The 15,549-nt window shown below is 43.4% G+C and overlaps 1 protein-coding gene across 6 annotated transcripts in view; it reads right to left on the reverse strand.

Annotated features, from left to right (window-relative positions):
• Positions 1 to 12,334, reverse strand: part of LOC147117722 (doublecortin domain-containing protein 2-like) — a 365,165-nt gene extending 352,831 nt beyond the window's left edge. For 2 of the 6 annotated variants that reach the window (XM_085988936.1, XM_085988937.1), the window contains exons 1-2: positions 11,840 to 12,334; positions 6,778 to 6,829 (exon numbers count right to left, since the gene is read on the reverse strand). In XM_085988936.1, coding sequence (XP_085845062.1) covers positions 6,778 to 6,829; positions 11,840 to 12,126 — 339 coding nt within the window. In that variant the 5' untranslated portion in view covers positions 12,127 to 12,334. Of the gene's footprint in view, positions 1 to 6,777; positions 6,830 to 11,839 lie in introns of those variants that run through there. The other 4 variants (XM_085988938.1, XM_085988935.1, XM_085988940.1 and 1 more) reach the window with 2 other exon arrangements.
• Between the last annotated feature and the right edge of the window lie 3,215 nt (positions 12,335 to 15,549).

Here is a 15,549-nt window from a genome sequence, read left to right on the forward strand (position 1 = left end):
ATCAAAAGTGCCGGACATACCAGCGTTAATGTTGAAACATACGGAACTGAAAAGCTCCGTGTGAATCAACAAACCCTGTTGCTTAGCAACAGCTTCAAAACAGTCGGCTGCAGCTGCAAGCGTCTCCAGCTGAAGCTGCTGCTATAGCTACAGACCTTGCAGTGCCTGACTGGGGGGAAAAAAAAGCAACGAGAACTAAAAAAACTTATAGAAAACGGCTCCTGATTTTTGCTGTTAGATCGAGTATTCTGGACATATAACCACCAGATAAACCAAAGTTTCCTGTACTCCCTTTTTTAGCTCTTACTATGTGTTTTGTGACCCGTTGCTGTTCTTTGCATCTTTCCCATTCGCCAGGATCTGTGCTATTTTTTGCATTTTTGTATGCTTTTCCTTTAGTTTTATGCTGTCCCTTACCTCTTTAGTCGTCCATGGCTTTTTTTTTGCAAGCAGAGCTCTTGCCCCTCAGGGTATAAACTTGTTCTATATCACCTTAAATTCTTTTCTGAACATTTCCCACTGATCTTCTGTCATTTCACCCATTAACAGATTTGTCCAGTTTACTGTGGACAGTCTCTGTCTCATCCCTTTGAAGCCAGCCTTACCCAAATCTAGAATCTTAGTAGCGGTTTCACATTTCTCCCTTTCAAACACTATGTTGAACTCGATCATGTTTAGATCACTATTGGATAAATGTTCACGCACAGTTCAGCTGTTAATTAAATCTGGCTCATTACTCATTGCTAAATCTAATATGGCATGCCCCCTTGTTGCCTCTAGGACATATTGTTGTAGAAAGCTATCCTAGACACACTCAAGAAATTCACTACTTTTCTGGCAGGTTCTCGTCTGCTTATCCCAATCTATATGAAAGTTAAAATCCCCCATTAAAACCACTCTGCCTTTACTATATGCTTGTCTAATCTCTGCTTTTATACAATCTAGCACTTCACAGCTGCTACCAGGGGGCCTATACACCACTCACACTAGTCTTAAATCCTTACCTATTTCTTAATTCTACCCATAAAGTCTCTACTGCCTCTAGTTATATCCTCTCTTATCATTGAAGTGATTTCATCCTTAATCACTAGGGTTACTCCTCCCTCTCTGCCATTTTCTCCTATCTTTCCTGTAGACCTCATAACCTGGTATATTTAGTTCCCAGTCCTGACCGTCTTGCAGCCATGTCTCAGTAATGGCTACCATGTCATACCCTCCAATTTGAATTCGTGCCTGCAGTACATTCACTTTATTCCTTATACTCCGTGCAATTGTATAAAGAACGCTTATTTGGGCCACACACGCTGGCCTGTCCTTCGGCTCTAATGTTTTACTTTCGGATATCATTAAGGCACAAGCTCTTTATTTGAACAGAATAGCTGATGCTTTGCCCTGCATCTGTCCATACTCTGACCTGGGAGTGCTTGATGCCATCAGTGGGTGCCCAAATTGGGAAAGTGCACTCTGCATTAGATCTCTCTAGTTTAAATGAAGATAAAAACTCAATTAAAAGTTTACATTTTTGTTTTATGTTTATGTGGTGGTGGTAAAAGATATGCATGATTGTTTTGCCTGGTTGGGAGAAGAGGTAAAATTTATAGATTACAAAACTTTCTACCTGCATAAAATATGATCATGTGTGGTTTAAATTGGGCATATTGTTTGGGCTCATCCATTTTGGGGGATTCAGGCTGTATATGAGAGGTTGGGACACTAGTCTCACTTATGCTACTTCAAATGTTAGTTACTTTTTAAGAAATGCCATCACTTTGACTCGTATAATTCAAATCAGACGGGCAGATGGATCACGGGGCTGCCTTCCTGTTAAACTTGCATTCATATAATGCTTCATTGTACCATTACAACAATGATCTCATCAGCACCACAAGAAACTATGATTACCAAGTGGCAATTAAAATTTTTAAAAACACAACTAACTGCAGAGAAAGTATTGCAGTATGAACTTCATCTTCCATTTTTATTTTAGCTTTTTTTCCATAGCATTTGTATGAAATTAATAAATGTTCAAATCCCACTGATTTGTCTGTGTAGTTCCCAGCTCACCATTAGCAGTTTACCTCAAATGGAAAAATGTTGAGCCACCTTCTGCAGTTGCCAGGTTACAGAACATGCTGCTATTAGCTGCGGGTTCTGTTGGGTTTTTTTTTTATTAAAGTGTGGGCTCCAAGCAGCTTTGAACTACTTGAGACCTTCACCTAACATGTGCAAACACCAACGCATTAGGCAGGAGTGACGTGGTTCTGCTTAATATAGTTGATCGACAGAAAGCTGAGGCAGGAGTATCAGGACTTTATTTGCAAGTTCTGCTTTGTATTGGAAGCTCCCAGTGTAATTACTGTCCAACCATACTACTAGTGGCTGCAGTCTAAACACCACTTGTACTTACAGTAATTGGGAAATCAATGGTAAATGGCAAGACTTTACTCCAACATAGCATGAAGCTGAATTGCAGTGAATCTCATTACAGCCAAACCGGCATATAACAAGCACCGGCATATAACAAACGCAATGCTGAACATGCAAGGTTAACTATAGGTTCTCCTTCTTCTGTTGTACCCTGTAATTACACCATGGTTATAACAGTGAAATTACCCTTTGCTTCATCTTTTCCACAGCAATGTTTAAGTTATAAGGCTAGAAGTAACTGTTAGCAATATTAGTGAAAGAACTCTTAACACATTCTTGCAACATTCCTCCAACTGCTATTTTAACGTGGGCCAATGAAAATAAACAAGTTAGAGCCCATGTTAAAACAGCAGACAGAAGAATGTCATTGAAACTCATTGAATATTCATTTGTTAATATCTCCAACAGTAATTTCTTTAAGCTTACAATGTGACAAATCTCAGGGGGGTTGTTGGTAATCTCCAGTTTAATTTGAAAAAGTAAATTGAGTCTTTTACTTAAAAAACCTAGATGAGTGCTCAAAAATTAGAATCAAATTAAATGTTCTGGATTTAAATAAGAGTGTCTTATTCCTGTAATTATTTTTCAGATTTGAGTTCTATGACATAACTTCTGGTGCCATCCAAGCTTCTCCTATCTATATATGCATAATTCGCATAACAATCACTTCACCAGTTACAGAACAGAGAGCGTGCAAATGCATGGAACACAGGAACAGTAGATAGGCAAAATAACAACAGAAAATGCTGGAAAAACTCAGCAGGTCAGGCAACATCCGTGGAGAGAAATTTGAGTTGACGTTTCGGGTCGAACCCTTCTTCAAAACTGGAAAGAAAAGAAGCTAGGTCGAAGGCAGGGCTGCGATCGGACAAAAGAATAAAAGAAACAAAAGAAGTAAAAGAGATTAGAAGCTAGACAAGATGGTAATAGGCTGAGATTAGGTGTAAAGTGTACTGGCAGGGCAAAAGATAGCTGCCAGGTGTGAGAGAGAAACAAAAGGAAAGGGGGGCGGGGGGGGGGGAAAAAGGAGTGGAAAAATTACAAGAAAAAATGAAATGGGGGCCGAGCTTATGATCTGAAATTGTTGAACTTGATATTGAGTCCGGAAGGCTGTAAAGTGCCTAATCGGAAGATGAGGTGCTGTTCCTCGAGTTTACGTTGAGCTTCCGTGGAACAATACAAGAGGCCAAGGACGGTGAGGTCCGAGTGGGAATGGAGCGGCCCCCATTTCATTTTTTCTTGTAATTTTTCCACTCCTTTTCCCCCCCGCCCCCCTTTCCTTTTGTTTCTCTCTCACACCTGGCAGCTATCTTTTGCCCTGCCAGTACACTTTACACCTAATCTCAGCCTATTACCATCCCGTCTAGCTTCTAATCTCTTTTACTTCTTGTGTTTCTTTTATTCTTTTGTCCGATCGCAGCCCTGCCTTCGATCTAGTTTCTTTTCTTTCCAGTTTTGAAGAAGGGTTCGACCCGAAACGTCAACTCAAATTTCTCTCCACGGATGTTGCCTGACCTGCTGAGTTTTTCCAGCATTTTCTGTTGTTATTTCGGATTTCCAACATCTGCAGTATTTTGCTATCGTAACAGTAGATAGGCATTCAGCCCCTTGAGCCTATTCTGCCATGCAATCCGATCATGACTGATTTGTACCCCAACTTCAATTACCTGCCTTTGATCCATATCCCACGATACCCATAACTAACAAAAATCTATCCATCTCAGTATTGAACATTTCTAATTTTCAATTGGACTCACTATTGACAGCCTTTTGGGGAAAGAGTTTCAGATTTCCACTACCCTTTGTGTGAAAGTGTTTCCTGATTTCATTCATGAATGGCCCAGCTCTAATTTTAAGATTCTGCCCCTCAGTTCTGAATTCCCCAGCAGAGAAAATAGTTTCCCTGTATTTACCTCATCAAATCCCTTTATCATCATTTCAAACACCTCAATTAGATGATCCTTCAACCATCTAAACTCAAATACAAGCCACATTTATGCAACCTGGCCTCATAACTTAACCCTTTAAGCCCTAGTATCATTCTGGTGAATCTGCCCTGTACCCCTTCCAAGGCCAATATATCCTTCCTGAGGTGTGGTGCCCAAAACTGAACGCAGTACCTCAGATATGGTCTGACCAAGGCGCTCTTCACTGAAGCATAATTTCTTCCAGCCCTCCTGGGATAAAGGCAAACATTCCATTAGCCTTTCTGATTACTTCTTGTACGTGTGCACTAGCTTTTTGTAATTTGTGTACCTAGACACCCAAATCCCTTTGCTCCTCTAAGGTTCCTAGTCTCTTGCCATTAAGAAAATATTCCAAGTTATCTTACTTGGATCCAAATTGGATAATGTGACACATTCCCATATTGAACTCTATCTGCCAGTTTTACCAACTCACTTAATCTGTGCATGTTGCTTTGTAACTTCCTTTTCCCATCTACACTATTTACTGTGCCTCCCAACTTAGAGTCATCTGCAAACTTGGATATGCAGTTTTCTTCCTTCATCCAAGTCATCGATATATATGGAGAATATCTGAGCCCGCAGTACAGATCCCTGGGGAACATCACTCGTCACATCCCACCAATCAGAGCACATTCCCATTATCCCTACTCACTGTCTCCCAACCAATTACCAGCACGTGTCATAAGGTTATGTCCAATTCTGTGCCCTTTTATTTTTGCTAATATTCTTCTTCTTCAGTCCCGCGGAACCGAGGATGACTTGGTTCCACATTAAAAATTAGTTTGCAGGTGACTGATGAGTCCAATGCGGGACCTACAGTCTCTGTCACAGGTGGGGCAGATGGTGGTTGAAGGGGCGGGTGGGTGGGGTGCTTGGGTTGACATGTGCTCCTTGCGCTTGGCTTCCGCTTTCTCCCGGCGAAGAGACTCGAGGTGTTCGGCGCCTTCCCAGATGCTTCTCCTCCACTTTGTGCGGTCTTGGGCCAGGGATTCCCAGGTGTCGATGGGGATGTTGCACTTTTTCCAGGAGGCTTTGAGGGTGTCCTTGAAGCGTTTCCTCTGCCCACCTGGGGCTCACTTGCCGTGCCAGAGCTCCGAGTAGAGCGCTTGTTTCGGGAGTCTCGTATCGGACATGTGGACAATGTGACCCGTCCATCAGAGCTGATCGAGCATGGTCAAAGCTTCGATGCTGGGGTTGTTGGCCCGAGCGAGAACACTGACGTTGGTGCGCCTATCCTGCCAATGGAATTGCAGGATCTTGTGGAGGCAGCGTTGGTGGTACCTCTCCAGTGCTTTGAGGTGCCTGCTGTACATGGTCCATGTCTCTGAGGGATACAGCAGGGCAGGCATCACTGCTGCTCTGTAGACCATGAGCTTAGTGCCGGGTTTGAGGTCCTGGTCTTCAAACACTCTCTTCCTCAGGTGACCGAAGGCTGCACTGGCACACTGAAGGCGGTGTTGGACTTAGTCACTGATGTCTGCCCTTGTTGACAGTAGGCTCCCGAGGTATGGAAAGTGGTCTATGTTGCTAGTGACATCCTCAAAAAATTCAACTACGTTATACGACATGGCCTACCCATCACAAATTAATGCAAACCTATCCCCAATTCTAATCAGGTGCTATCAGATAAAGAAAACTCATATTTGACTCATTTTTCTTAATTTATCCCGACCAGCCAATATTTCCTAAGATTACGTCCATACTTAAGTGAAAGAAAAATAGACAATGTTGTAAATAGGTTAATGTTTCAGCAAAATGGTACTGTTCAAGTTCCAGTCTGACAGAGTCATCACCTCATGTGTACACCCACCTTTTTTTCCCCTCAGATGCTGATGGATCTGCTGTGGATTTTCTGTTTTTACTTAAAATTTCCAGCACTCGAGAACGAGTTTACCTTTTTTTTCCCCTCTACAGTTAATTAGCTCCGTAGGGTAAATTTTGCAGCCTCCACTGCAGCAGTCCTAATTTTCCAGTCATTAAAATTATACACTCCTGTTGACGATGAGTCTATGCTGTGTTACAGTCTACCACCCCCCCCTCAGGTTACAGCTTTTAGAAGTCATCACGTCTCCGTAAACTCTGCAGCAATATTGTAGCACCATTTCCCTTAACGGCAGCCAATGTTTGTATTGCAGATAGTTGCGCTGGACCCAATGGTTAGTAAAACAGCAGCAGGGGTCATTAAATGATGACAAAAGGGATTTACAAAACAAAAAATTGTATTTTGTTGACGAAAACAAAGCTAATCACACACTTTACAGCAAATATTTGCACTGCTCTTTTAAAAAATGTAAAACAACATTTCTTTATTTAACAAGGTTAAAATCTACGGCAACAAATGAAATATATCAAAAGTAAACTTCAATACATTTTTAGGACATACCTGGACATCTTTTGGCAATGGCTTTTTCTTCTTTATTCCTATCTGAATATAGCTGAAAGAGAGAACATTTGTAATTACTTGGTTTTCTCCAGATTGATAAGTGAAGGTACTTTTAAAATAAAATGAAGTACAGGAATATCAGAGTAAAAGCCAGAGTTATGTTTGCAATTCCTCCAGTTCGGTGATGCTAACTCTAGCCCAGGGAGTGATTAAAAATAAAGCTATCACAAAGAGGCACAGAAGAAGAAGAAAGGTTATAAAGAGCCTCCAGGGATACAAGAAAAACAAGGAAAGGAGCCTTAGTGAACTAACAACAACAATTTGCATTTATATCACAGCTTTAACATAGATCGACATTTCAAGGTGCTGCAGAGGCGTAATCAGATAAAAATGGACACTGATCCAAAGAAAGGAGGTATTAGGAGGGATGACCAAAAGGCTTAGTCAAATGGCTACCTTTTAAGGAGAGTCTTAAAAGGAGGACAGGGAGGTGGAGAGGCAGAGGGGCTTACAGAGGAATTCCAGAGCATGGGGCTTAGGGGGAGGAAGGCACAGCACCAAAAGTGGGGTAAAGGGATTGGAGGATGCATAAGAAATCAGTCAGAGGAACAGAGAGAGTTGTCGGGCTAGAGAAGGATAGGGAAGGGAAAGGCCTTGAAGAGATTTAAACACAAGGATGAGAATTTTAAATTGAAGCACAAGGGTGATGGGGAAGCAGCAGAGGCAGCTAAACGAATGGTCTCAAACTTAGAGAAGGCCATGAGCTCCTTGCACTTGTTGTTGCTGAGGCAGTTAGCAGCTTGAAAGTGCAATTGTAAGTGACTTGGGAGCAGATGCAGAAGGGAGTGAGATTGAAAGGAAGTAGGAGGATATATGGGTGGTGGCGAATACAAGAAGTTGTCAGAGATGGCTGTGTCTGTAATCAGGATAATAAGACATAAGAATTAGGAGCAGCACTAGGCCATACAGCCCTTCGAGCCTGCTCCGCCATTCAATAAGAACATCGCTGATCTTCGACCTCAACTCCCGCCCGATCCCAATATCCCTCGATTCCCCTAGAGTCCAAAAATCTATCTATCTATCCCAGCCTTGAATTGACTCAATGACTCAACATCCACAGCCCTTTGGGGTAGAGAATTCCAAAGATTCATAATCCTCTGAGTGAAGAAATTCCTCCTCATCTCAGTCTTAAATGGCCGCCCCCTTATCCTGAGACTATGCCCACTAGTTCTAGACACTCCAGCCAGGGGAAAACAATCTCTCAGCATTTATCCTGTCAATTACCCTCAGAATCTTGTATGTTTCAATGGGATCACCTTTCATTCTTCTAAACTCTAGAAAATATAGGCCAAATCTACTCAATCTCTCCTCATTGAGCCCTGGGATGAGAGGGTTGGCCAATCTGGTGAACCTTGGTTACACCATCTCTCAGATAAGGAGACCAAAACTGTGCACAGTACTCCAGGTGTGGACTCACCAAAGCCCTGTACAATTGTAGCGAGACTTCCTTACTCTTGTACTCCAAGCCCCTTGCAATAAAGGCCAACATGCCATTTGCCTTACTAATTGCTTGCTGTACCTGCACGCTAACTTTGTGATTCTTGTACGAAGACACCTAAATCTCTCAGAACACCAACTTTTAATAGTTTCTCAGCATTTAAAAAGTATTCCGTTTTTCTATTCTTCCTACCAAAGTGAATAACCTAACATTTCCTCACATTATACTCCATCTGCCACCTCATTGCCCACTCACTTAACCTGCCTATATCCCTTTGCAGACTCTATGTTCTCCTCACAGCTTACTTTCCCACCTAGTTTTGTATCGTCAGCAAACTTGGATACATTGCACTCGGTCCCTTCGTCCAAGTCATTAATATAGATTGTATATAGCCGAGACCCAAGCACTGATCCTTGTGGCACCCTACTAGTTACAGCCTGCCAACCAGAAACTGACCGTTTATCCCTGCTCTGTTTTCTGTCCATTAACCAATCCTCTATCCATGCTAATATATTACCCCAACCCCATGAGCCCTTATCTTACGTAGCAAACTTTTATGTGGCACCTTATCGAATGCCTTTTGGAACTCCAAATATACTGGGGCGGCACGGTGGCATAGTGGTTAGCACTGTTGCCTCACAGCGCCAGGGACCCGGGTTCAAATCCGGCCTCGGGTGACTGTCTGTGTGGAGTTTGCACATTCTCCCCGTGTTTGCGTGGGTTTTCTCCGGGTGCTCCGGTTTCCTCCCACAGTCCAAAGATGTGCGGTTAGGTTGATTGGCCATGATAAAAATTGGCCCTTAGTGTTAGGGGGGATTAAATACGTGGGGTTACGGGGATAGGGCTTGGGTGGGATGGCTGTCGGTGTAGGGACCGGGTGCTTGGGTTTGGATGATCAGCCATGATCTCGTTGAATGGCGGAGCAGGCTCAAAGGGCCGAATGGCCTACTCCTGCTCCTATCTTCTATGTTTCTATTACATCCACTGGTTCCCCTCTATCTACCCTGCTAGTTACATCCTCAAAAATCTCTTTCATAAAACCATGTTGACTCTGCCTAATCATATTATGATTTTCTAAGTGCCCAGTTACCACTTCCTTAATAATGGATTGCAGCATTTTCCCGACAACTGATGTCAGACTAACTGGCCTGTAGTTTCCGGTTTTCTCCCTCCTTACTTTCTTGACTAGCAGGGTTACATTTGCTACCTTCCAATCCGCTGGGGCCGTTCTAAAATCTAGACCATGGGAGTAGATTGGCCATGAGATAGCAAGGTTAAGCGGTAGATGTGAATGAGGATAAGAACAAGGTCTCACTCGGTACAGAGGCTGAGGGATGAAAGGAGGGAAGCTATCTCAGGGAGAAACACGGGATGGGGCTGGCAGAGAACGAGGATTGTAAAGAGGTGGCAAGAGGAATGGAACAAGATGAGGTGCTGGAAGGAGAAGTAGGTGCCAAAGGAGTAGGGCAAAGACTAACATATGATTTAGTAATAAGGGCCACACCACCACTTCAGCAGTGTGGGTGAGGCAGATGGTGGAATGTATAGCCAGGCAGAGAGGCTCCAGGAAGGGGTAATGTGTTGCCACCCGTGAGCTGAGTTTCAAAGCTGATGTCAATGCATTCTGTTACAATAAGGCCGTGGATGGCAAGGGCCTTGTTTGCAAGTGGAAGGACATTCTGGAGGGAAATGTGGCGAGGGGGAGAGAGTTTGCTCCACTCACAAAGTCCGAGAGGGCAGTGGTGGGTGGGAAGGCAATGAGGTTGTTGAGATTAGCCCTTAATGAGTCCAATGGGCAGGAAGGTTGGTGAGAAAGGTTTCTCTTGTTCCCTGCTACATTGATCCATCTTAGGGCATTGACAACTCAGAGGCCATAGTTATACTACCAGCTCCACCTTACTTGCTGGCCAAAGAAAATATGCATGCATGTACTTAAATGAGCCAAGTGGCACACGACATCCAAACGCATTTTAACAGTAGCAGAGAAAGCCAGCTCTTTATTCACATTAAAAATTACATTTATAAATTTCAACAGCAGTCCTATGGGATTCTTTTTAATTGCTTCTCACTTGCTGCAGTGTAACTGAAACTGAAACAGTACAAGACTACCTACTTGACCTGCTTCAATATGTTCACACTCAAATTACACGACACAGTTTGCATTGGTACAAAGTTGAAAACCATTTCACATCAACTACATAGTATGGCTGGTCTATAAAAGACCTGGGTCCCAGCCTCAGACACACCCAAAAAAAAATTACTTCAGGATATTTCAACTAAAATACTTCTAGGAAAGAAAAAATACACATACTCTCTCAAAGTTCAGAGTTTTTCATATTTTATAAATGATAAGGATACAATGGTGATGTGACTGGAGAGAGACACAATTTTAAAAATAATACTTTTATAAAAGCTGGTTTTGTAAACATTTACACAGCATGAATTGCTTAGGCAGTTTTCAAAAGTACACTGATTTATCCACCCAATGCAAAAAGGACCTGTTAAAGGTATTTGTTAAAGTATAAAACTCACATCCACATCAACATATTTAAGTGATTTATTTTGTTTGGTCACTGCATGCACCATACCAGGGGTCTTCAGACAATTATCTCCAACTTGGACATCACAATTACAGGTAATTTTGAAAGTTAATTCATAAAAATGAAATGACAAAAAATATAATTTTGTGAAGTGATTTTTTTGTAAACTCCAACTTATCACCATCTTTCAACTCAAGTCTACTCACCTCAAAGTTGCTGGATTCAAATTCTCTGATCAGTTAATTTTTAAAACACTAAACTTCCATTTCGCTATGTTGTTTGCATAGTTTTATTCAAATTGCTGAATAATTTATTTTCAGTGCAAAAAACAATTTTTAACTACCAGGAACAGACTACACTGATGTTTATCATTACTGTTAACCGACTCACTTCACCAGATTTTTCTGCGTGGCAGAGCATACTTGGAAGATGAAGATTTTAGTTGTACCCATTCATTTCACCATTTAACAAAATCGAACTTTTTTTTTGAGTGAGGCGGACTCCGTGCTTGACCCCATTTCACAGCAACGAATAATTACTATTGATGTTAATCCCTCAACAACATATTTTTAAAGACAAAAGGGAAATAAATGCCTCTTTTGGCATTCCAGGCCCTGAGAATCTGGAGATTGCTCTGTCGATGCATATTTTCCCCACGCTTTTCAGAGCAACATAGACTTAAGACAGTAGTCGGGAGAAGAAATAAAGATATCAGCCATGCAACAAGTATAACATCTATGAAGCACTCTGAAAAGTCTTTGGAACAATAAATAAAGCATTAAACATTTCTAAATATTGTGCAATACAGCGTATTTATGGATAAATATATAGATATCTGAAAAGTCTGTGCAACGATAATGCATTTATTAAATGTTTCCAAATATTGTCCAATAACAGTACATTTATGGTTAAGTATGTAGGGATCTGAATAAATCCGTTATTTCTAACTATAGTTATGCTTATTTACTATCATCTATATTATTATGGATAAGGTATTGCCAGCGGTTCGTTGCTGCCCACTCACTCGAGTTTTTTGAACCTCTCCTTGCCCCCTGCCACGTACTGCTTGCCGGTGCCCAGCCCCTCCAGCTGGTCGACGCGGTGGCCCTGCTGCGGGGTGTAAATGTTGCGGACGGCCCCGAATGGCGCCTCCAGGCCGTTGGTCACCTCCTTCAGGAAGGCTTCAAACGTTGAGATGTGGCGCTCGTTGATCACGAACTTTCTGCCGGCGTAAAAGGGGTCGCCGTTGCGGTAAACCCGCACGCTCTTCACCGCCGGCTGCGCCAGGAAATTCGGCTTGGTCGTTGCCATGGTCGGTGAAATAAACTCTTATTCTTTATAATTAAAAATAAAATAAGTTTTTACATTTGGCAATGGAGCCCCCTTCAAATGCCTCGAACTTGACTTCACACACCGTCGGGCGACAACTGTGGCGGCGGCTTTGAACTGTAACAAGCGGCGGTATCCTGGGAAACTTTGTGTGCGTTCCACTGTTTCCATGGCAACCGCCAGGGGTCCGGCGAGGAGGAGCAAGAGCCAGGTGCACGTGTGTTTGGGAGCACGGTCACGCCCCCTCGCCCCGCCCCCCTCTCTCTCTCTCCAAGTGGCAAGTCACATCTGATGCACAATCAGTGTGTGTGAGCCTGCCGTCAGTGCACTTGGGGGAGATTCGGTGCTGTTGGCGCGGCCCCTTTAAAAAGCCTCTTCGCGATATTCAAATGAGAGTTCGCGGGGAGAGACGGCCTGGAATTTTAACGCTGTGTCCGCTTCTGATCTAATGTGCCCAAGTTTACAAATCCTTACAAGCTAACAGTCATCTTTGAAGCGAGGGGCAATGGATTTAAAGGAGCTGTCTTAACTCGCACCCACAACCGCATGCCCAGTAACTACAGACCCGCCTCCCCACTGTCAATCATCGTGTCAAAACCCATGAGAGACGCTTTGGCAAGGGCTCCATTGTCTTCTTCTTAGGCAGTCCCTCGGAACCGAGGATGACTTGCTTCCACATTAAAAATGAGTTCTCGGGTGACTGATGAGTCCAATTGGGACCTAGTGGGGCAGATGGTGGTTGAACGGGCGGGTGGGTGGGGTGCTTGGGTTGACGTGCGTTCCTTGCGCTGCCTGCGCTTGGCTTCCGCTTGCTCCCGGCGAAGAGACTCGAGGTGTTCGGTGCCTTCCCGGATGCTTCTCCTCCACTTTGTGCGGGCCAGGGATTCCCAGGTGTCAGTGGGAATGTTACACTTTTTCAAGGAGGCTTTGAGGGTGTCCTTGAAGCATTTCCTCTGCCCACCTGGGGCTCTCTTGCCGTGCCGGAGCTCCGAGTAGAGTGCTTGTTTTGGGAGTCTCGTATCGGGCATGTGGACAATGTGACCCGTCATTCGGAGCTGATCGAGCGTGGTCAAAGCTTCGATGCTGGGGATGTTGGCCTGAGCAAGAACACTGACGTTGGTGCGCCTATCCTGCCAATGGATTTGCAGGATCTTGCGGAGGCAGAGTTGGTGGTACCTCTCCAGTGCTTTGAGGTGCCTGCTGTACATGGTCCATGTCTCTGAGGCATACAGCAGGGTGGATATCACTGCTGCTCTGTAGACCATGAGCTTAGTGCCGGGTTTAAGGTCCTGGTCTTCAAACACTCTCTTCCTCAGGCGACCGAAGGCTGCACTGGCACACTGAAGGCGGTGTTGGACTTCGTCATCGGCGTTTGCCCTTGTTGTCAGTAGGCTCCCGAGGTATGGAAAGTGGTCCACGTTGTCCAAGGCCTTGTCGTGGATTTTGATAATCGGGGGGCAGTACTGTGTGGCGGGGGCAGGTTGGTAGAGGACCTTTGTCTTACGGATGTTTAGTGTAAGGCCCATGCTCTCGTACGCTTCGGTGAAGGTGTTGACAATGGTTTGGAGTTCGACCTCCAAGTGAGCGCAGACGCAAGCATTGTCTGCATACTGTAATTCGACGTTGAACTTGAGTAATCATGGAAGATTCAGTAGGGTCTGGCACCCAAGCTGTAAATGAAACGTTGGCCTGTTTTGGAACCACTGAATCATAAAGCACAGGAAGAGGCCATTCAGCCCATCGTGCCTGTGCTGGTTCTTTGAAAGAGCTATCCTATTATTCCCACGCCCCTGCTCTTTCCCTGTAGCCCTGCAATTTTTTTCCTTTTTTAAGTATATATCCAGACACTGTTGAATCTGCAGAAGTGGAGATATAAGGCCGATTATGAAGCCAGTTTCCAATAGTCCTGAGGCCAATCCGACAAGTAGGGATTCCATAATCAGCCAAGCAGGCTTAGAGATGTTTTTGAACCCAATGCACAGAAAGTGTCATTCTGAGGCCAGGCCATAGTTTTACTGCAGAGGGCGATCGCACTTTTCAAGCAATACCCTTACTAAGAGTTCCAAAATTCTGATAATTAACAGGTGGTGTAATTTCCCATGTTCAACACCCTAATCTTATTACTGGTGCCCTCCTCCCGAATAGAGCACGTGGAATGTATTACTGGCTGGAGGCACTGGTGAAGGACCACCTAACTCAGCCGCAGACGCCTGTGGGACAGTGGCCATTTCAGGACCATCTGCACCAAAGCCCCTAGTGACCAAGGTTCTGAGGCTACATTTGTTCCACTTGAATGAATGGTGATGTGCCAGACAGCGTGCAAGTTCAGGAAACCACCACGACATTAGATTTGGCACCAGCAGTTGTAGGGCCAACTCATGACCACATTGATCTGAAGAGGCACACATTGACAACCAGCAGCTAGCCACCACACTTTCTCATCTTTCTGGGAAATCACTGATACGGAGATTAGGGCAGGTAGTAGAAGACACACACCATACAATTTTACAAAAGGAGTTGTGGATTGAGCACACATGCATCTTATAATACTAGAGGGAATAAAATGGGTTTATTTCATGTCAACTGTGTCCTGAGAATTAACTTGGAATGGCGCTGAATAAGATAGCAACAGAGGAATGGATTGGCATCCATGGTAGTTGAGGTAGGGCAGAGGGTAATGGTGGGGATAGAGTACTGGGCAGACAGGACGATCTTGTCAATTATAGTCTGTCTTGCTTCTTATTGACTGTAATTGAGGTTAAGCACGCATGTCCTCAGGCTTGTGTCCTGCTCTGGCAATAGCTGCAGTTAGACTTCCTCTTCCACCTTTTCTATGCTAATGCTTTTTTGTATGGTGAAGATGTGCAATATGCAACAGACTGCAATGATCTTTTGAGACTTTGTTGAGCTATACAGCAATTACCCCGGCATACTCTTTTTAAGCACTGGTACTTTTGTTTAAATATTCCGATGGTATGTTCCACCATGATCTTAGTCACCATGTATGCGTCACTATATAATTGTTCAATTCTTTAGCTGGTAACCACACGAGTGATATTGGTTAGCTTACCTTTCTGTCATTTTCCCAACAAAATGATTTTTTAATTTTTAATTGTCAGATAAGTAACCCATTTATAATCTTCACAGACAGAATGTGAACAACATTCAAAGCTGTTATAGTTACACTATACTAATTTAGTTGTGATATTGCATCAATGACAGTGTGATTAATCCTGTACATAAAGCTCTGCTCTTAATATAACACTGTTAATCTCTTATCTGTTTTTGTCAGCAAATCTCAATAAGGTAGGAAGATAATTGGCTGTGACATAGTTATTTCAAGGATAAAAATTAAACAACTTAGTCAATCGAAATTCATTCAAGGTTTACTTAATGCTAAAAAAA

This window comes from Somniosus microcephalus, chromosome 5 (assembly GCF_052327205.1).
Source record: "Somniosus microcephalus isolate GS21.2 chromosome 5, FLI_Smic_1.0, whole genome shotgun sequence".
Lineage (NCBI taxonomy): Eukaryota > Metazoa > Chordata > Chondrichthyes > Squaliformes > Somniosidae > Somniosus > Somniosus microcephalus.